General features: G+C 46.9%; 1 protein-coding gene across 4 annotated transcripts in view; it reads right to left on the bottom strand.

Annotated features, from left to right (window-relative positions):
* DNAH9 (dynein axonemal heavy chain 9) overlaps positions 1-22,616 on the bottom strand; it is a 287,208-nt gene that overhangs the window by 237,000 nt on the left and 27,592 nt on the right. For all 4 annotated transcript variants that reach the window (XM_070389508.1, XM_070389511.1, XM_070389509.1 and 1 more), the window contains exons 7-14: positions 19,012-19,179; positions 16,779-16,895; positions 13,573-13,723; positions 12,096-12,210; positions 7,817-7,885; positions 5,566-5,692; positions 3,474-3,729; positions 2,028-2,269 (exon numbers count right to left, since the gene is read on the bottom strand). In XM_070389508.1, the coding sequence (XP_070245609.1) occupies positions 2,028-2,269; positions 3,474-3,729; positions 5,566-5,692; positions 7,817-7,885; positions 12,096-12,210; positions 13,573-13,723; positions 16,779-16,895; positions 19,012-19,179 (1,245 nt within the window). The remainder of the gene's footprint in view (positions 1-2,027; positions 2,270-3,473; positions 3,730-5,565; positions 5,693-7,816; positions 7,886-12,095; positions 12,211-13,572; positions 13,724-16,778; positions 16,896-19,011; positions 19,180-22,616) is intronic.

Raw genomic sequence — 22,616 nt, 5'->3', positions numbered from 1 at the left:
AATAGATGGGGAAACAAAGGAAACAGTGAGACTTTATTTCTGGGGGCTCCAAAATCACTTCCAACCTAGACAGCATATTAAAAAGCAGAGACGTTACTTTGCCGACAAAGGTCCATCTGGTCAAAGCTATGGTTTTTCCAATGGTCAATGGATGTGAGAGTTGGACTATAAAGAAAGCTGAGCGCAGAAGAATTGATGTTTTTGAACTGCGGTGTTGGAGAAGACTCTTCAGAGTCCCTTGGATTGCAAGGAGATCCAACCAGTCCATCCTAAAGGAGATCAGTTCTGAATATTCATTGGAAGGACTAATGCTGAAGCTGAAACTCCAATAATTTGGTCACCTGATGCAAAGAACTGACTCATTTGAAAAGACCCTGATGTTGAGAAAGATTGAAGGCAGGAGAAGAAGGGGACGCAGAGAATGAGATGGTTGGATGGCACTACCGACTCAATGAATATGAGTTTGAGTAAGCTCCGGCAGTTGGTGATAGACAGGGAAGCCCAGCGTGCTGCAGTCCATGGGGTCGCAAAGAGTGAGACAAGACTGAGCAGTCGCTCAATGATGTGAACTGAACCCAGGTGGTGGAGGTGATTTAATCGCTGAATTGTCTCTGACTCTTCGAGACCCCATGGACTGTAGCCCACCAGCTTCCTCTGTCCATGGGATTTCCCAGGCAAGAATACTGGAGCGGGTTGCCATTTCATTCTCCAGGGGATCTTCCTGACCCAGAGATCAAACCTGCATCTCCTGCATTGCAGGCCAATTCTTTACCACTGAACCACCTGGGAAGCCTAACCTATCCAGGGAAGTTCCAAATACGTGGAAATTAAACAATATACTCCTAAGTGACCACTGAGTTAAAGAACAAATCACAAGAAAAACAGTTTAAAATTGAAATGAGAATGAGGCAGAACAAATTTGGGGAATGCAACTGAAGAAGTAGTATGAAGGAAATTTATATCGTCAAAAGTTTGTATTAGAAAGGAAGACAGGCTTGGAATCAATATGCTTAAGTTTCTACTCTCATAGGCTAGAAAAGAAGGATTGAGCAAGTAGTTCCAAATCGACTAGAAAGAAAGAAATGATAAAGAATAGATTAGTAAACTAGAAAACAGACAAAGAAAATATAAAAGGTCAAAAGTACAACATTTGATTGGTCTTCAAAAACCACAGAAAACCCAAAGATAACAACTGTGATTCACTACTGACTGTGCATGAGAACTGCCCCACCGCCTCAGCAGGACTGACTGGAGCTGGTGGCCATTTATGACTTACAGCTCTTTTCCTTTGTCCATTTTGGGTGATAAGACACAAGGATTCCCTGCTCACAATGCAGGGCAGAGCCTTACTGCATGAAGCCTTACTGCACGCTCAGTTGCCAAGTCATGTCCGACACTTTTGTGACCCCGTGGACTGTAGCCCACCAGGCTCCTCGGTCCAAGGAATTTCCCAGGCACGAACACTGGAGTGGGTTGCTATTTCCTCCTCCAGGGGCTCTTCCTGACCCAGGGATGGAACCTCTGTCTCCTGCATCGGCAGCTGGGTTCTTCACCTCTGAGCCACCGGGGAAGAGCAGTGCTCTGCGTTTGTCCTTCTCTTTATCGAGTGCATCTCGTGTCTCTCCAGGCTCAGTAGGGCTAGGTCATGAAGACAATGCCGGAGGGCCACACTACGTTGTGGGGATGAGTTCGGGGTGGTTAGTGCAGTAGATGATTTAGGATTCTGCACTTGGCATCTCCTTCTACCTGTTGGGGTTTTGTGTGTGATGTTAAGGTATGTGGCAACTAAGCGGTGTCACTATTAAGATAGTTTTAACACTGACACACTGATACCAGAATGTGACTTGGCACTCTCTCCATCCATTAGTTTTAGCTCTTTTGCTATCAGTTTTAACTTCTATCAATGACTGCAGAAGACACAGCATCTACTGGTTGTTCTAATTCCCAAATCACTTCTAGCACCCAAACACTCTCCTTGGCACTTTTCCTGGACTGGTGGGATGTGTGCCTGAGAGGCGAGTTATTACCTGCACAAGGGCATGGATCTTCAGGCCAGATTCTTTGATGTGACAGTAATATTTTTCCACTCGATCATGCTGATCATCCATAGAGAGAAGGCATTCCTTTTTCCCATCTTTTCTCTTAAACATTGGTGACATCCATGTTTTCATGATGCTCTGAATCTCTTCCACATTGTCTTTAGTTTTCTGAATTCTTTGTTCGAGATCATGAATACTATTGGTGATCTGAATGACATAATCCCAAATACCTGCTCCCCAAAAGAAACAGCATTAATTGAAATAGCTTATAGTGGCAGAGCAAAAGGTGTGATTGCTCTGAAAGATAGGGATTTCATACTTGTGGGTTTTATAAGACTTTTCTGAACAGGCTAGTTTGTTATCATCAGAGCTTTTCCCATCCTAGTTAATATCATTAAGCCACCCCTGACGCTAACCCTGGTTACATGTTCTTTGAGGGTGGGGTGGTGTTCCCCTATAACTCACAGATCATAGTCTCCCCCACAGTCCTGCACATGGAACTCTGCATGTATTAATCAGTCAATGAAAGTTTATGGAATTGAACTGGAGGATATAAGAAAAGTAAGTGCATAGTTCCCTTATTTAAGATACTTATGGTCCAGTTAAGAAAAAGTCTTCCCTTGGGCTTTCCTTGTGGCTCAGTTGGTAAAGAATCTACCTGCAATGTGGGAGACCTGGGTTCGATCCCTGGGTTGGGAAGATCCCCTTGAGAAGGGAAAGGCCACCCACTCCAGTATTCTGGCCTGGAGAATTCCATGGGGTTGCAAAGAGTCGGACACGACTGAGTGACTTTCACTTTCACTTTCTAAGAAAAAGTAATGAAAGTAGAAAGAAGAAAAAAATAAATCACCCAGAATTCTACTACTTGGAAAAAAAAAGAGAGAGAGAGAGAAAGAGGGTTACAATGATGTGTACTTTGTTGCACTCAGTCGCTCAATCAAGTCCGACTCTTTTGTGACTCCATGGACTGTAGCCCGGCAGGTTCCTCTGTCCCTGGGATTTCCCAGGATTTTCCCAAGAATACTGGAGTAGGTTGCCATTTTCTTCTCCAGGGGAGTCTTCCTGACCCAGAGATCAAACCCACATGTCTTGCATCTCCTGCATTGGCAGGCTGATTCTTTATCACTGTGCCACCTAATACAGTGTAATTCCTCCCCCATGGAGTGCCTGGTATATGCTGGAGACTACGGGTGAGTTCACGCAAACTCCCCAGACTGTGGTAGCAAAGATGTCCAAACCTCCTAGCCACACAGAGGAGGCAGAAGAGGGACACCATTCCTCCATGTCCTCTCTGCTTTGGATGCATATCCGAGAGCACGGAGCCATGCTTCAAACCCGAATCAGGTTAACCAGGGAGCAAACTGAGGTTCTACCAACTTTATTAGAATCTTGACTCTCAGCCTTTTCCCCAGACTCCTGGTGGAGGCCTATTACCTTCTGTCTTCCAGTTCAGAGTCTCCTCTGCAGCTCTCAGGCAAAGATCGATATCTTGCAGCTCTTCCTGAACTAATGGAAATTCCACCTCGAGCAGAGTTTTCATAACCTTGTTGTACCAAGTTGCCGTCAACTCCAAATTAGCCACGAGCTGCCGGTAGAACTCTCTGGAGGAGAACATGGCTGCTGCTGTCTCGGGGATGTGCGTCATTTGCTGGGGTTGAAGATAACTCATTTCTTTCAGCACGGAGACCAGCTGGAGGAAAGAGTCGACATGAGTTCCTGCGGTTCAGTGGTATCGAATAGCAGCAACATAGGTCAGGACCGGGAAACCCCAGAGGGCCTTCTGGGTCTCTTTTTTACTTCTACTAGTTCCTTAAATCTTCTCTGCAAGGGAAAATTGAGTATTAGGCAAGAGGAAGATGATCAGGAAGCACTAAGACTTACCGAATCTGTAAATTACAAAGAGTAAGAAGAGGAAAACCTGAGAAAGAAGACGCCAGCCATAGCCAAGGAGGGCTCTAGCTTGATGCTTTTGGGCATGTGGATGATGAAAACAGGGGCTTCCACGGTGGCTCCAACAGTAAAGAATCTGCCTGCAATGCATGAGAACTGGGTTTGATGCTTGAGCCAGGAAGATCTCCTGGAGAAGGGCATGGCAACCCACTTCAGTATTCTTGCCTGGAGAATCCCATGGACAGAGGAGCCTGGTGGGCTATAGTCCCATGGGTTGCAAACAGTCGGACTCAACTGAGCAATTATCACTTTCCATGATGAGAACAGTCGGTCCCTGGTTGCGGAGCCATGCTCTGTGGCGGGGGTTGGGGGCTGGGGGGTGGTCAGGGGAAGGACTAGGATCACCCACATGCATGAAGACCATCTGCCCCCTCCCCACAAGGTCACAGACACTGGCAGAGTTGAGAGGAGGTGCACGTTTTACAACTTTAGTTGTGAAATATAATTATTGGAAATATCCCTTAGTTTCTGTAACTCCTTCCTGGCATGCTTTGTGCTTTAATATACTAAAGTGAAAGCGAGGGCTGCTCAGTCACATCTGACTGTTTTGCGACCCCACGGATTGTAGCCCACCAGGCTCTTCTGTCCATGGAATTCTCCAGGGAAGAATACTGGAGTGGGTTTGCCATTTCCTACTCCAGGGGATCTTCCTGACCCAGAGATCAAACTTGGGTCTCCCACATTGCAGGTGAATTCTTGACCATCTGAGCCACCAGGGAAGCCTTATTCTAAAGGTTTAATATACTAGGGGGTCAGGAAATAGATGTCACACAGGCCTCTCTGAACTTCTTTAGGGGAGGCATTGAGTTTAGTGGGAAGTGCAGAAGGGAAAAGCCAAGCTGATGTGGTCCCGTGCAAAAGACAGAGGCCTCCGGCAGGGTTTCCAGACATCCCATTCTTCATCCCTTGCTAATTTATTGTGTTATCTCGGAGTTGATTGAGGATTGATACATATAAGGACAGATGACAAAACACAGAGCTAGCCAGATTCCCCCCAGCCCCAGCCCCACCTCCATATCAAGACTCCTGAGCTCCCAGTTCTCCTTCCAGTGGTTCTGGGTCAGCTCTCATTGCTGTCCTGACAACACTGAGACAAAGGCTCATCCTTTAGCCGGGAAATGACCTCAGCCTCCTAGTTTATACTGAAATAAGCTCAAGATAGATATTAAAATTTTAAATGTAAAAAATGAAAAAAAATAAAAGAATAAAAGCGTAGACTGTTTATATAATGTGGCAGTAGAGAGGGCCGTTTCAAATGTACAACCACAAAATAAAAGATAAGGTGGGCCCAGTTGACTCTGATACCAAAAGATCAGTGGTATTTTGCAGTACTTTCTGTTGTGTGACATCAGAGCAAATTCACTGGGGGACCCTGGAGGAAAACATGAAGAGTAGACATCTTAAGAAAACACTACACCCTAGGATTCACTCCTCCCAAAAATGAAATGCAGGGTGCAAGTTCTTTGGACCACCTTTTGCATATTCTTATAAAAAGCCAGCCTGTTGGCCTTTGAAATCAGCAGAGTCAAAAATGCAACTCTTAGAGACCAAAAGGAAGTTCCTTCCATCGACTTACCTGTGGACTAAAGTTGACAGTGATCTGCTTTGTCTCCGGGTCACGTCTCAGAAGTGGCCGTGAAAGGTTGTACTGGGACTTCTCTGCTACTGTTTGACACCAGTCCCCATAAAGTCTTGTTTCATACCTGTGAGATCAGAGACAATGGGCACCTCACACGCACCCTCCCAGCTTCCCAACATCTGGCAATGATTAAATGAAGATATATCTACATAGATAGATGTATACATAAAATAGCATCTCTATCATTGCTGTTTAGTCACTAAGCCATGTCCTACTCTTTCGTGACCCCATGGACTACAGCCCACCTCCAGGCAAGAATACTGGAGTGGGTTGCCATGCCCTTCTCCAGGAGATCTTCCTGGCCCAGGGATCAAACCTGCATCTCCAGCATTTCCTGCATTGGCAGGAGGATTCTTTACCACTGAACCACCAGGGACGCCAACCTCTCTATATCTATCTTTTAAGATGTACGTCTCATGAATTGAAGATGCTAATTTGTAAAACATTTGAGTACGTTATGAAGTCAGAGTCATTGACTCGGCCAGGCACGGCAGCTTCTACATGTAACCCCTTGTTTCTAAAGGTGGCATAACTTAAATCATGGGAGAGTGGAAAGAGAGGCTCCATGTGACCTTGGGGGGATAAGGGAAGTGGCCATTAGACTTAGGAAACATTGGAAGAAGTTATTGAGTAAGGTTTCCTCTGATACTAATCTTCACATAGCTCATGGACATGCACTATTCAGTCATTTCACACTGATGTATTGGGCTTGGGAGGGGAAATGATGAATAAATACCCCACGACAAATGTAGCTAGTGCTACAACCCCAGGTCAATGGAGGACACAGGGAGTATACAGGGCAGCAGGCTTCAAGTGGCAGAAGAAGGTGAGTGGGTAGGGGTGATAAAGAGGATGCTGGGGAGGGCCTCACACAGGAGGGGCCAAAGTGACGGTCTGCTGAGTCTCAGAGGATGAATGGTGGCTGGGCAGCGATGGGGGAGTGAGTGTTCACAGCAGGAGCAGCAGGCTGTGTGCTGTGTGCTGGGGACAGTGAGTAGACGGTAGGTCAGAGGGAGGAGCGGGCGAGGGCCAGGACGGGAGAGGGAGGCTACATCAGCGAGCACTTCTGCCTTCTTGTTAAACATTTACTGGGCTGCACCAAGTCTTAGTTGTGGCATGCAGGATCTTTAGTTGAGGCATATGAACTCTTGGTTTTGGCATGGGGGATCTAGTTTCCGGACTAGAGATGGGACTGGGGCTCCCTGCATTGGGAGTGTGGAGTCCCAGCCACTGGACCACCAGGGACGTCCCCAGGGAGCACTTCTCATTTCACATTAAGGAGATGATGGAGGTACTGAGAGGCTTCCCAGATGGGTGCGTGTGGGGACACGGGGTGTGGGGACAGGGGATCCGATGACGACGTGGGCACTGAGGGACAGGTTCAGAGCAGGGAGGCTCGGAGGAGCTGCTGCAGCAGCTCGGGCCCAAAACGCTCTGGTCTTTGCTGAAGATGTAGGGGGTGGGGACACAGAGGAGGGGGCAGATTGGAAGCTAGAATTCAGGAAGTCGAAGGGACAGAACGTGGGTGACCTGGTAGGTGGGGATGGCCCAGCTAACGCTAAGTCTCCACAATGCTAAGTGTGACCACAACTATAATCATAACTGTCATGTCTGCAGCCCTCCTCTCCTGAATCAGGAGATGAGCCAGCATCAGAGAGAAGCAGCAAGACGTGGGTTGTATCTGGACCCTGTCCCCTCAAGAGACCAGACAATTGTGAGCCCATGTAAAAGCTTCATTCTTGTACTTCCTCCATAAAAGGACTCGGGCAGTATTTTTTTCTAACCTACTGTCTCTTCGTGCAGTGCCAACTGTCACCTTCTGCTTAGTGAGCAGCGACTGACTTCCTGGGACCCTGATCTCGGGGAGACACGGGGAGCACTGCACCTCTAGTTCTGCCGAGTTAGGAAACTCACTCCCCTCGAAACTACACTGGAAAAGCAGCTGTTTCTAGACTAGAGCCGCGTCCCCCCAGAGACCTGGTGTTTGCGACCCAGAAGAACTGTATTCACAGGTATCGTGATTATAACATAAAACATGGAGTGACGCTTCACTGCTGCTGGGGAACATGGACACACTCGGGACTGCACGGGGCATGGTAGAGCGGGGCGGGGGGCGGGGGGAAGAGGGGTACGGGTGTTGGGAGGGGGCTTCAGTTTACAAAAAGATGCAACCGCAGAAGCGGCTTACTTTTCCAGCAATGAAAGCGTGTCTTCATATTTTTGTATCATACGCGTTGCTTCGGCAGATTCCATGCAACTACCCGTACAAAAGAGGGAGAAAAAAATGACATCGAGTTAGAAGTTGAAATAATGATCTGAGTGACCAACTGCAGCCAGCCTGTAAAGTAGAGATTGACTAGCCTTCTGGTCCAGTTTCCAAAGGCAAAGGCCCCTGAATGAGCCTGCCGCTTTTCCTCCTGAACATCCTCCATTGGCCACTAGAGGGCAGGTGTGCTTCCCCCAGTACAGGCAGCGGTCAGGGGACAGGACAGCCCCTCTCCTCCAGGGCTCCACCAGCCCCCTTGCCCTGGCTGGCCAGTCAGTCGTGCCCCGGGAAAATGAAGTCCTTCAAAAACTTAACAGGACACTGAGACACGAAAGAAAAATTCTAGGTGCTGCAGTTTCCTGAATTTAAGAACAAAATTGTATATAACATTATACATTATACATTATAACAAAAACTATATAACATTATATACCTGTATGTGTATATGCATATAACAATGCATATATAAAAAACTATTTATATACACATCCCCACATATTTAAGCATTGTTATACACATAACTGAATATATACTTATTTTCTGTTCTCTGAAATCCATCTAGGACATGTAATGGGAAATTCTGCTCATTACTCATTGCCATGGTTTTTTTTGGGGGGGGGCGGTGGTGAGCGCAGGTGATTTGTGAGTTCTTTATTTTATTAACTTATTTATTTATTTTCGGTTGCACTGGATCTTCGTTGCTTTGCACGGGCTTTCTCTAGTTGCAGCGCACAGGCTTCTCCTTGCAGTGGCTTCTCCTGTTGCGGAGCACAGACTCTAGGGCACGTGGGCTTCGGCAGCTGTGGCTCGCAGGCTCTAGAGCACAGGCTCAACAGCTGTGGTGCAGAGGCTTTAGCTGCTCGGAGGCACGTGGGATCTTCCTGGACAAGGTATCGAACCTGTGTCTCCTGCATTGGCAGGCAGATTCTTTACCACTGGCCACCAGGGAAGCCCTGCCATGTTCTATGAGGGCCCCTTCCACCTCCTGCATCCCCAAACTTGAGCACACACCACACACATACATGCGCACAGACACACACGTGCATACACTCGTATGCTCACATGGGCAGACACACGCTCAGAAGCTTCTCCAGGTCCACTGAGGACCACAGAGGTGCTATTATTACCCACACCTGCTCCCTGGTTCTGACGCTTCTTTACAACACAAAAAGAGAGTCCAGCTCCGAGGAAAGCTGAAGTGTCCATAATTTTCAGAAACCTTCACACGAACTGTGTTGGAGGATCTTGTTTGTTCTGCTGGCAAAACGAGGCAGCTTATTGCAAAGATTCTTTAAAACCCATTTGCTCTTTAAGCCAACATAGGATTTCTTCACAAGCTCCCCTGAGCTTCGATAAATGCCCTCATGCCTGCAGAGAAAGCACTGGATTTCCTGGCTTTTTTCCCAGTCACTCGATTCCCTTTCCTGGTGAAGGAGCAGAGGCGTCTGCAGGGCAGCGAGGAACAGGGGGTGGGTTCGGACCAGCCCTCCCCTCACGAGCCCTGGGGTTTCCACAAGTCTCCTGACCCCAGATCTCAGTTTCTACCTGAAAAAGAATGAAGCTACATATGACCCAGCAATCCCACTACTGGGCATATACCCAGAGAAAACTATAATTCAAAAAAAGATATATTCACCCCATTGTTTATTGCAACACTATTTACAATAGCCAGGACGTGGAAGAAACTTAAATGTCCATCAACAGAACAGATGAAGAAGATGTAGTACAAAGACACAATGGAATATTACTCAGCCATAAAAAGGAACGAAATGGAGTCATTTGCAGAGATGTGGAGGGACCTACAGACTGTCACCCAGAGTGAATGAAGTCAGGAAGAGAAAAATATTGAATACTAATGCACATATGCACAATCTAGAAAAATAGTAAAGATAACCTTATTTGCAAAGCAGAAATAGAGACACAGATATAGAGAACAAACGTATGGATACCAAGGGGGCAGGGGTGGTGGTGTGATGAGTTGGGAAGTCGGGATTGACATACATACACTATTGATACTGTGTATAAAATAGAGAACTTGTGAGAACCTACCGTGTAGCACAGGGAACCTTACTCAGTGCTCTGTATGGGAAACGGGAAGGAAATTTTCTAAAAAAGGGGGATATATGGATATCCATAGCTGATTTACTGTGCTATACAGCAGAACCTGACACAGCAGTGTAAAGCCACCAATTTAGAAAAAATAAAAGGAACAAGTTTAGAGGCGAGAGTGGCTTCTCACACCTCAGCCCCTGTGACTCCCCTAGCAGGCTGGAGAAGCCACAGAAATAAGCGCATCAAACTCCCTGTAGATTCTGCTTTACTTCATGGTGAAGAGTTGACAAACGAGTTCATAAACATATGACAGAGTATATACACAAATGTGAGTTCATGATTAAAATAAGTGGATATTTTCATGGGAGGCATGGAGGATATGGTGGGGTGCCACTCAGATGCCCTCATGGGGACCACCCGCCACCCCCAATCTCCCTTCACCAAGAATTCGGGATGCTGATGACACCTCCCTCTTTGGGAACAGTCTCAGCCGACCAGACAGAACTGCCTCCTCTCCCAGGGCCACACCCCCTCACACCCCACAGCCACTTCCAATTACCAGCTGATGTAGGGGGACAAAGGCCAGGCAACTGTACAGACTTCCCCACTGGGCAGGCTGAAGCCTGCCTGCAGCTGTGCTACAGCTCAACTCCTCCTCTGCCTGGTTCCCGCCTCTCCTCGTATCCCCCTGACACCCTGCCCCAGACACTGGTCCCTAAAGCATCCCTGTTAACTCCTGCACACACGCCTCGGAGTCTGCCCCAGCGAACTAGACCAGGACAGCTCCCTCAGGACACATTCCCAGACAAAGCCCTGCCACCCTCCCTGGCCATTCTCATATCTTCTCCCTCCCACCTCAGAGCGGGGAGCATATTGGAGAAGATGGGGGCTCAGCTGGACTCTGGAGCTCCCTGTGGCTGAGGGAGCCCCCGGGGAGAGCTCTGGGCAAGGACCCCTGAGTCCCAGATGCCTGTTCCATTTCTGTCTTTGTTCTTTCTGGACTCCAGGCAGGTCACCTCATTTCTATCTGCCTCAGTGTCTCCGTCTGCAAAATGAAGCGCTCCCTCAGACAGTGTAGATGAAGTAGATGCATCTCCCAGTGGGCAGATGTGAGCCACAGGCACGATGGCTTGACTAGTATTGAGTTTGAAAAAAAAGAGGAATACTTGCTGGTTCTAAAGCTGGGTGTCTCACACTTGTGAGACAAAATTCCCATTTGTTTTGATCATGAACTCACATTTGTGTGTATACTCTGTAATATATTTATGAACTGGCTACTGAAAGTGGTTTGGACTCCTCACCATGAAGTGAAGTAGAATCTACAGGGACCTCCAGGCTTTCGGCTTCTTTCCAACAGTTGGGAGATTTCTCACATTGCATTGTTTCTCCTTGGCATTAGATGGTGTTGTGGAGGCTCCCTTCAGACCCCAGCCTGGTTTGTTTATTGTCATTTAGTCGCTAAGTCCTGTCTGACTCTTTGTGACCCCATGGACTGTAGCCTGCCAGGCTCCTCTGCCCATGGGATTTCCCAGTCAAGAATACTGGAGTGGGCTGCCATTTCCTTCTCCAGGTAATCCTCCTGACCCAGGACTGAACCCACATCTCCCGTGGTGCAGGTGGATTCTTTATCACTGACCCACCAGGGAAGCCCTTGGCCAGTAGCTACCTGGCTGCTATGAACTGAATGTTTGTGTCCTCCCCACATTCAAATGTTGAAGCCTAAGGGAGGCCTTTGGGAGGAGATTAGGTCACAGGGCAAATCCCTCACAAATGGGATGAGTGCCTGTATGAGGAGAATTCAGACAGCTCTTGAGTCCCTCCTGCCAAGTCTGAGGACACAGTGGGAAGACGGCCATCTGTGAGTCAGGAAGCAGGTCCTCCTGAACAGACACCGAATCTGCTGGGACCTGGACCATGGACTCCCCAGCCTTCAGAACTGAGAAAGTGAGATTGCTGATGTTTATAAGCTCCACCCCCTCCCCCCCATCTATGGTATTTCTTAATGGACTAAGACACTGGCTGATTGTTGGGAAGGAAAGAAGATGATCTTTGTGCCTCAAGGAAGTGAGTCGAGCTGCTATGATGCTCGAAATTCAGAGAGATAGCGGAAGTGTGAAATGAACCTGCGTTTCAGGAACAGGGTACTCACGGGTGTGTCACGCGTCTAAAGTTGTCGAAGGGACCCTGGATGCGCTGCCTCAGCTCCTGTGCCCAGCGGAGGCCCCCGGCCACAGTGGGCATGTTCTTGTGCACGGAGGAGAACCCTGGGGACAGGGCACAGCAGACTGAAGCGTGGCTCTCGCCCTGAGCCCTGCTCTGCCCACGAACAACCCCTGTATCATGAAGGTGGTCCCATACACCATAGGGATGGTCCCAAACGTTCTGGGGATAGCCCCATGTAAAGCTGAGGCCAACAGAATTTCTGGATGACTTCCTCGGGGAACTCCATCCTTAATGACCTTACTGTGAAACCTGTTTATAGAAAGAGTGGTCCTGTTACTCCAGCATTTAAAACTTCTGAAAATTTCCAATTGCCTGAATAATGAATTCTGGATTCCCTAATAGGGTGTTCAGAGAACTTCATGACCTGGTCCCAAACTCAATGGCTGACCTGATCTCCCTGTATACACCTCGATTGGCTACAGGCAGGTCCGACTAGTCACCTTCCACATCCTGTCATGCCTTTGCTTCCAAGGCATGGCCTCTTCTCTCTGGCTGTCCATCTCCCCATCTTTCAGGGTCCAGCACAAGGCCACCATCTCCATTAACTCTCCTCCCACCTCCCAGCCCAATTCATCCTGTTTTGCTACCTTATCTTTTTTTCTTGTTGTTTTTCTTTTTCTTTTTTTGGCTGTGCCCCTTGGCACGTGGGATCTTAGTTCCCACACCTGAGATTGAACTCATGTCCCCTGCAGTGGAAGGACACAGTTTTAACCACTGCATTGCCAGGCAAGTCCCTTGCTACAGTTCTTTATAACTCCATTTATGCCAATTGTGTTCCTTGAAGAACCACCTTTTAGGATTAATTGTTCTCTCCCTTATCCTGGTCGGCCTCTGCATGCAGTGCCCACAAATGGACCTTGCATATAGCATGGCCTTAAGAAATGTTTGCAAAGCTGAACTGAACTGGTTGACTTTCAAACAGACAAGGCAGGGCATCTAAGAATTGCAATAACAGCAAAGATGCCACACCTAGGTGTGTAATTGCCCACTGTCAGACTCCTGATGGCTCCTCCCTCCGAAAGCATGGTTGGTACGGCACTGAAAGGGATGAGAACCGTTTCTCAAACATGTGCAAATATACCATGGAATTGAGGTATGTTGAAGATTAATCAGTGTGGCGGCATGGATCGAGGTTCAGCTTATATATTACGCTGAGGTTTCCACTGACCAGAGGCAGCAGTCAGGACTTCACCGGTCTGGGTGAAGTCTGCCAAACCTGCCCCAGACACGGGGAAATGCACAGTTCAGTGAGCTCAACTATCGCGCGAGATGGTCTGGATCTTCATGCAAGAAGATTGTGCTTTTGGAGAATGTCCTAGAGCCACAGCAGACGTGTAACCAGAGGACCTGTGCCCTTTCTGCTAATAGACGCCCCCATCCAAGTCTCCTGGCAGCAAGCTTACCATGCTCTGCCTCCTCCTGGACACGCTGACTGTGGATCAGCCTCACAGCATCCAGATCCTCGCTAAACATGCGGATGAGCACCAGGTATCTTTCAGAGGCATCCTGTGCTACCACTGGTCTCTCCAGGAGGCTTCCTGCTATGTCCAGCAGCTGCAAAAGAGGCAGAGGAAGATGGGGAAATGTCACAGACCCCACCTTTCCATCGTTACATTAATCCTCTAGCCCAGTTTTTTCCTTCATACGTCTGTCCTCCAAGGTAAGAGGGTCATGGATGGACAATTAAGAATCAGCAGAAGAAAAAAAAAAGAATTGGCAGATATTCATAGCCTGTCCATCTCACCTTTGTTTCTGAAGGAGGGATCCCTGTGTGCTGAATGACCTACTGGACCCTCCTCTTGTGTTGTGAGAAGCTGGGTAGAGGGTAACACAAAGAGAAAATTAAAGGTGTCAGAAAGAGTAAGCTGACATACATCATAAAGACCCGATGCAGAGATGGAGGGTGATGATGGAGAAGAAACAAGAAGCTAAGTGTGCTGGCTGTTGGGGAGAATTAGGAGGGCTAAAATTTGAGAGTAGGGGCAAGAAAAGAGTTTCAGAGAGCAGTTGCCCCCAGAAGGCAGTGGTTTCGAGGACACTCTGAAGATGTTTTCTGTGCATCATGACTGCCCTGCCCCCTTGGTGGGAACAGCGGGATCAAAATGCTGAAGTGTTTTTCGTCTTCTCCTGGTTGCTAGACTGTTTCTCTGATTGTGATGCTGCCCTGAGACAAGGTCAGGGCAAAGTGGATGAGTTCAGTTGTGTTTAGGATACAACAATACATGACTTCTAGGACCACCCTGTTTTCCAACCCCAAATCACCCAAATCCCAGGAGACAGCAGAAAAGAGCTCTCCCTCCATGGAGGCATAAGCAAGCAGTTTTCACCGAGTTCTGGCTCAAACATCCTGTTGGGAGGGGTGGGCTGAGGGACCACTGCAGCCAGCCTGCACCGTCCAGCTCGGGTTCTCTGACCCTGACATACTGCTTCAGGTCACATCCACTGAGGCACACCTAGTGGTCAGATGGTCTTACAGCAGTAACGGGGTATCTGGACTCAGGGGATCTCTCAGTCCCTACACAACCCGAAAACACACTTCTTTGCATGAAGCTATGAACACAGGAGCTCTTGTCTGGACTAAAGGAGGAAGGAAGGGCTTTGGTTTCTTGTTGGTGAGATGACTCCAAAGAGAAAAACCAAGCAGGCAGAAGGGACTGAATGGCTACAGTTCTCCTACAAGGTCCATAGGCTGGGCGGGGAGTTTGTTGAGAAGAGGAGTCAGAGCCCAAAGAAAAAGGGTCTGCTTCTGTGAGAGTCCTTTGAGACTCAGGGTGTGAGCAGTGCTGCTTCAGGACCTGGTAGTAAAGGGTATGCAAAGTCGGAAAGGCTTTTCTCTGTTTCTGCCCAGAATCTTGCTCCATCACGATGGGCAAGGACTGGAGTTTGGGGAACCCAGAGAAACATGCCCTTGGCATAAACAGAAATGCTGCCATGGTGGGGATCATCAGGACAGCAACAATAAGATCCCGAAAGCACCTTCCTGGGCAGAGGACATTTTTAAGGCAGACTGTAGACAAAGATGATGTCAAAGACAGAGCAACTTGAGAGTATATGCGAGACCCTTGAAGACATCTTGAAATTCATGGTGCACAGGGATTTACCAAAGAGATGGAGCTGGACATCCTCAAGGTAGAAATGGGGTTCCGGAATCACCAGTTACCTGAGTGGTAACAACCCAATTAGCCCAATTAGCGCTAAGTCACTTCAGTCGTGTGTAACTCTCTGCGACCCTATGGACCATAGCCCACCAGGCTCCTCCGTCCATGGGATTCTCCAGGCAAGAATGTTGGAATGGGTTGCCATGCCCTCCTCCAAGGTATCTTCCTGACCCAGGGATTGAACCTGTGTCTCTTACATTTCCTGCATTGGCAGGCGGGTTCTTTACCACTAACACTAAATGGGAAGTCCATGGGAGTAATGATTATGACATAATGGCAAATATTATTATTATTATTTCATATAAGCCCTTCTCTTGAAATTATCTAAAATGCTTCCTATGTGAGTTATGGAGTAGCAGGTATGTAATACATATGTATATTCTTGAGTGAATTAAATATACATGTATCCAGTGTTCTAGAACATCATGGACTCACTATCTTGGGTTTAAGCCTCTTCTATGATGAAGATTTGACTCATTGGAAAAGACTCTGATGCTGGGAGGGATTGGGGGCAGGAGGAGAAGGGGACGACAGAGAATGAGATGGCTGGATGGCATCACTGACTCGATGGACGTGAGTCTGAGTGAACTCCGGGAGTTGGTGATGGACAGGGAGGCCTGGTGTGCTGCGATTCATGGGGTCGCAAAGAGTCGGACACAACTGAGCGACTGATCTGATCTGATCTGATGACTGTCCCATCAGTTATCCAGTCTATGTTTGGACATGTTCAGCACCTGAAAACTTAACTACCTCTCAAGGAAGTTTATTCCATCTTTAAATAGCATTAGCAGAGATCTGTTTCTTCTTTTGAGCCAAACTCTGCCTCCTTGTAACCTGATTAGTCCTTGTTCTAATCCTTCAGGCTTTACAGAGTAAGTTTCTTCATAGTTTATGGAAACCCTGCTCTGTCTCCCTAAGCTTTCAGGTCTCAGGACCTAGACTGCTCATTTCTGTAGTCATTTATCTACTCATCATCCTGAACTTCTTCCTGCACATTCCTAAACCATCTGATCTGGGCAACACAGGGCAAGGGTCCACATTATCTTATTCTAGTTACTCATGCTTCAGTGGTTTGCTCCAGCCTGAATTGACCTGATAGCAGCCGTCAAAACAGCCCTGGTGACCACAGCAGACTTCTTCACTTTTAATAGGCACCCAGGTTATAGGTAAGGCCCAAAGACAGCAATCAAGAAGAAATTAAATTACAAGGTATTTTTATATCATCAAGTTTGCAGAAAAGCCTGAGCTGTCAACTTGAGAAGACCAGTTTTGCAGGCTCCAGGCTCCCTCACCCTGGGACACACACAGTACTGCTTCTACTAGACCAACAGCAACAATTCCTCTCTGCAGGAACAAAACAGCTGGAAGTGTATGCTTATCCCTGTCTGAGAGGGCAGGGAGAGTGCAGCACTGGTGGGGAAGGAGGGGGTATTTCCCTCTCCCGTACAAACCTTGAAGGCATGCTCCAAGCCAGGGGCGTCATCGAAGGCCTGAATAAAGACAGTCCCCAGCCTCCTGTCAAGGTCTTCTACTCTCTGATTAAAGTCAGAGATGTCATTTTCAAATTCCTGAAGAGACAGCAAATGGACATAAGAAAACATGATTTTCTGAAGGACAATCCCGGAATGCTTTTTCCTATTAATCTGTCACACCAAGGATATATTTTGATTTTCTATAGTTCACTATGGTGTGCCTCAGTGTTTATCCCTATTAAATAGGGATATTTAATAGCTGCCCTATTATTTAAGCATTTTTCTCCTAGATTCTCTAGTATTAGCGTGTGCTAGTCACTCAGTTGTGTCCGACCCTTTGTGACCCCCATGGACTGTAGTCTTCCAGGCTCCTCTGTTCACGGAATTCTCCAGGAAAGAATACCAGAGTGGGTTAGCCATTCCCTTCTCCAGGGGATCTTCCCGACCCAGGGATCAATTGAACCCACATCTCCTGCATTGCAGGTGGATTCTTTACTGTCTGAGTCACTCGAGGCAAAATGGTAAAGAGTCGGAGGTGAGGCTAGCCCCCTGTCCCTCTCTTCTGTGTCCCCACTTCCAGCTCCTGCAGCCCCTTCTCTCTCACCTGCGGCACCAGCTCAGGCCACCCTGAAAGCCACCTTGGCAGCAACAGCCCCAACAATGGGGCTACTTCATCACTACCCCCGACTTCCCTTCCTCCCTCAAGTGAAAATCCTGTTCTTTTCAGTGTAAACAAATTGATATGGCTATTAGGAGAAAAGTAAGCTAATTTAACAACTATACACTATTTCTTCTAACTACACTTAATTGCTTAAGACAGCAGCTAGCCATTGTCCCCATGGTTGCCAAATTTAGCAAATAAAATTACAGGACGCCCGTTAAATTTAAATTTCAGATCAACAAAGAATTTTTTTTTTTTTTAGTATAAGCCTGTCCCAATTAACTGTATTTTATTCAGCAACACAGAGCATGCTCTTTCTTCGAATGTAGCAATTTTCAGAGAACATTGATTTTCAGAGAAACATCTCTAATTTGTGAAATTATTATCTATTATTGCTTTACAATAGCTATGCATACTTTTATGAAAAGATAAAGAAAAGTGGGAAAACACAGTAGTATTTCTCTACTTCCCAAACCCAACCATACTAACACTGGAGCACACTTCTCTATGTACAGGATTTTGTTTTGTATTGTTTTATCACATGGTAGAAAACATACAGTATAGATCCTGCTTTGTAAGCCAACTTTTTTTCTACTTTAAACTAAATGGAACTTTAAATTCCATTTCCTGGGTTTGGCCAGCTAAGATCCCCCTAGACAATGGAAGGGGGCTCCCAGGTGGTTCAGTGGTAAAGAATCCACCTGCCAATGCAGGAGATGCGGGTTCCGTCCTTGGTCAGGAAGGTCCACTGGAGGAGAAAACGGCAACCCACTCCAGTATTCTTGCCTGGAGAATTCCAAGGACAGAGGAACCTCGTGGGCTACAGTGCACGGGACCACAGTCAGACACAAGTGATGACTGAGCACGAACGCAGACAGTGGAGGGTGCTCAGAGCAGATGTTTAATTGCTTTTTCCTTTTCCCTCAAATGCTCTAAAATTCCTTTTCCAGTAATCCAGCCATTCCCTTCCCGGGAACTCCATTCCCTGTTTCTGTACCGACCCTTTTGCTTTTTTTGGTTCCTGCAGTCTTGCACTCACTGGTCTCAGCTCTCCTGCACTACAGGTGGGATGTGGACTCCCGTGTCCTGATCCTGGAAAATGCAATGTTGGCCCTTGCCTCATCCTGAGGTCTCTCTAGGGAACTAGAATCTGATCAGAAAACTGGGCTACTGCGTCACTTACCCCTCTGCGGGCCACTAATGAAATTCTGCCTGGGTGTGCCTGGCCTTCACACAGCAGGTGCTGCTCAAAGCTTAAAGCTTTGGGAGCTGCAGAGTGGCTGCAGCCTCCACCATCACCCCATCTCCATCTCAGCATCTCTGAAACCCTGGGTATCTTCACTCCGAAGAAGTCAGCAGTTGGAAAACTCCCTCCCCTGACTTCTCTCCTGACACAAAAGATAATTAATTGTGGTCTCTGCCAATAAAACCATGGGGACCACAGAGCCAAAGAAAACGCACAGGGGAAATGCAAGTAAATACCCAGGCTAGAGGCTGCAGGCATCTGAGAAAAAGAGACAAAGCTTGCAAGGTAGCCCTTCCAAGCCCTACCACGCTCTGGAGATCCAAGCAGTCGTAGGAAGAGTCTGAGAAGACCCTGTACATCTCTTGAAATTCGGTGTACATCTGCTGGGCCTGCTGGCTCAAGGCACTTCCTCTGATACCACTGAACTCAAGCTTTTCCAGTTTGTGGAAATCCGAAGTTGTCTTCAGAAGATCCTGTGAAGACAATTTGCAATGGAATTAAGATAACGAGGATGACAACAACAGTGGATGATGCACAAACTGGTCCAGGAAGGGCTGGAAATTATATGGGGGTGGCGGTTGCTTAGAAATTATATGGGGGTGGCGGTTGCTTAGGAAAATGTGAAGCTTGGTTAGTTTTGTAACCTTTTTATTAGATTGGGCTGATATAAATAACTCTTGGTGACATGTGATAACAAAGAGAAAATTCCAATAAATAAAATTTACTCGCACACAAAAACCAAATTCATGCTTCAACCTCTTTCTGTGTTCTCTCATAAATAATAAAATACAATAATAACACTATTTACATGGCCGGTGGCTTTATTCCCATTTAAGAAACCAATTTTAAATGGACCATGTTGTGTGGTTCCAGAATGACGGCTGTCTTGGAAGGAACTGACAGGAAAGTGGATCCTCTGAGTAGTCCTAAGGACAAGCTCAGAGATGGCGCCAACATTCTCAGCAACGACTTCTGCCAAGAAAAGACATCTGCGGGGTCCCCTTGCTGAGCGTACCTGGGACTGTAGACCCTGTGGCCGGCTGGGTGTTGGTGGGTGATGACCTGACATCTTTGTATTGGGATAACAACAGTGAGAGTGAATCAAGTCAGTGTAGGCTCAGGATGGCACCCAGTAAATAGGCAGTGAGTATGTGTTACCGTCACCATTGACTTGGCAGTTCCCAGCAGGGCTCTGGATCAAGTGACAGGTGACAATACAACCTAGAGCCCTGGTGGAGGGGCAGGGGCGGTGATGCTGCTTGAGTCCATCGAGGATGCTTCACTTCTGATAGGATAGGAGCCTTCAGAACACATCTAACTCTGCATCTAACTGATCTATCACAACTACCCACTGAAAATCACAAAGTCTCTAAATCAAGGCATGCTTCCTGCTGTACCTTCCAGTCTGTGTGCTTAGCTCTTCAGTAGCAAAGAGGGAGACTGGGGTACCTTCGTGTCATTTTGGCAAACATGTGACAGGGATCCCTGGGAGGCAGTCCTCCACCCTGAGGAGATTTAAACGGCAAGAAGAGGGAAAGGTGTCCCAAGACTGGAAACCCAGCAGGTCCTGATGTCATTCCAGGGAATGCCCATATCACTGGCCATTGCTCTGGGCTAACCCATCAGGATAGAACAGGGCAGCCCATCTCTTGCTTCTCACCAAGACACCAAGCCCAGCAGCAGAGACAGAGGCACTGGGAAATTTTAAGAAGTGGTTGACTTTTCCTGCATTTTCAAGTGGGTACCCATCCTTACAGCCATAGACAGCTGTCTAAGTCCCCTTTTTGCTCAGCTAGGCTGAGTACATCATGAGAAACGCTGGGCTGGATGAAGCACAAGCTGGAATCAAGATTGCCAGAGAAAAGGCAATAAACTCAGATATGCAGATGATACCAAACTTAATGGCAGAAAGCGAAGAACTAAAGGGCCTCTTGATGAAAGTGAAAGAGGAGAGTGAAAAATTTGGCTTAAAACTCAACATTCAGAAACCTAAGACCATGGCATCTGGTCCCATCACTTCATGGCAAATAAATAGGGAAACAATGGAAACAGTGACAGACTTTATTTTGGGAGGCTCCAAAATCACTGCAGATGGTGACTGCAGCCATGAAATTAAAAGAGGCTTGCTCCTTGGAAGAAAAGCTATGACCAACCTAGACAGCATATTAAAAAGTAGAGACATTACTTTGACAACAAAGGTCCATCTAGTCAAAGCTATGGTTTTTCCAGTAGTCATGTATGGATGTGAGAGTAGGACTAAAAAGAAAGCTGAGCACTGAAGAATTGATGCTTTTGAACTGTAGTGTTGGAGAAGACTCCTGAGAGTCCCTTGGACTTCAAGGAGATCCAACCAGTCCATCTTAAAGGAAATCAGTCCTGAATGTTCATTGGAAGGACTGATGCTGAAGCTCCAATACTTTGGTCACCTGATAAAGAACTGATTCATATGAAAAGACTCTGATGCTGGGAAAGACTGAAGGCAGGAGGAGAAGGGGATGACAGAGGATAAGATGGTTGGATGGCATCACCGATTCAATGGATATGAGTTTTGGTAGACTCCAGTGATGGACAGGGAGGCCTGGCATGCTACAGTCCATGGGGTCGAAAAGAGTTGGGCACAACTGAGTGACTGAACTGAACTGATGAGCCAGGACTGAACTGGGAGAAAGGAGGAGGAAGAAACAGCCAACTGAAGGAAGATGTATACCCAAACCAGGAGATCCTGCCAAAGATGGGGAAAGGGGGTAGGCTTTATTTAAACACATATTTGACTTTGTATGCAGGGAGGAAATAGCAATCACCTTGATTCAAATGAAATGGACTTTAGTAGTAATTTGAGTCATTCTGATAGAAGAAATGTACTGTGTTTGTGCTGTGGAATGTCATGTGGGTACCCATTTTTCATAAGTTTGTGGATGCTAATTTCAATTTTTAGGAGGTACCTTCTAACCATTTTAAAAGACAGATGCATTTCAATGTGTTTGATTATGTCAGAAAACTAAATGATAATTTTGTTATATTTTATTTCTCAAGAATTCTTGAAGCACAGTCCTGGGTGGTCACTGAAAGCTGCTTCATTTTCAATCTAACAGGTAAATCATAGATACTGTTGTTTAGTCACTAAGTCATGTCTGACTCTTCTGTGACACCATGGACTGTAGCCTGCCAATCTCCTCTGTCCATGAGATTTCCCAGGCAAGAATACTGGAGTGGGTTGCCAATTCCTTTTTGAGGGGATCTTCCAGACCCAGGGTTCAAACCTGCATCTCCTGCAGGCAAGCAGGTTCTTTACCACTGAGAGACCAGGCAAGCCCCCAAAGAATACTTACATAATCATTCTATTTTTGGAGAAACTCTGGTCACTAGAAACAATGGATATTTATGTTGCTTAACAAACACATGATGGGCAATACATTTATTTAGGGTTCAGTTCAAGGTCTTAATCCTTTCCTTACCCCTTCCCCAAATAAAAGAGACTCTTACCCTACTTTTCTCCTACACTCTGTATGCCCTTCTCCTGCATAAGCTTTTCTTCGGAACTCTTAATCACTCTCTGCCATTATAATATACTATCTTGGATTACATCATATTGTTTATTTCCTATCCACCTTTCTCAGTAGGTTGTAAACACCCTAGAGATCCCACTGTATTTTCCATCCCTGGAAGAGTCCTGGATGCTGAAGAAATACTTGTTGAATGAAGGAAGACATCATCTTTGACCTTGGACTTAGCAACAGGACCTCCAGGAGAGGTGACAGGGTGGTAGAGACTCTAGAAACATTGGACTCAGAGCAATTGGATAAAATAAAGAGAATTAAGACAAGAACAGAGAATTAGGAAGCAAGGCAAAACTGTGCCTTTGAACGTTTGATGAGCTGTGGTCAAGTGCGAGGCAGAACCTTGCATGGCC

This window comes from Bos mutus, chromosome 19 (genome assembly GCF_027580195.1).
Source record: "Bos mutus isolate GX-2022 chromosome 19, NWIPB_WYAK_1.1, whole genome shotgun sequence".
NCBI lineage: Eukaryota > Metazoa > Chordata > Mammalia > Artiodactyla > Bovidae > Bos > Bos mutus.
Note: the sequence above shows the minus strand (reverse complement) of the source record. Positions and strands in the feature narration are given on the sequence as shown.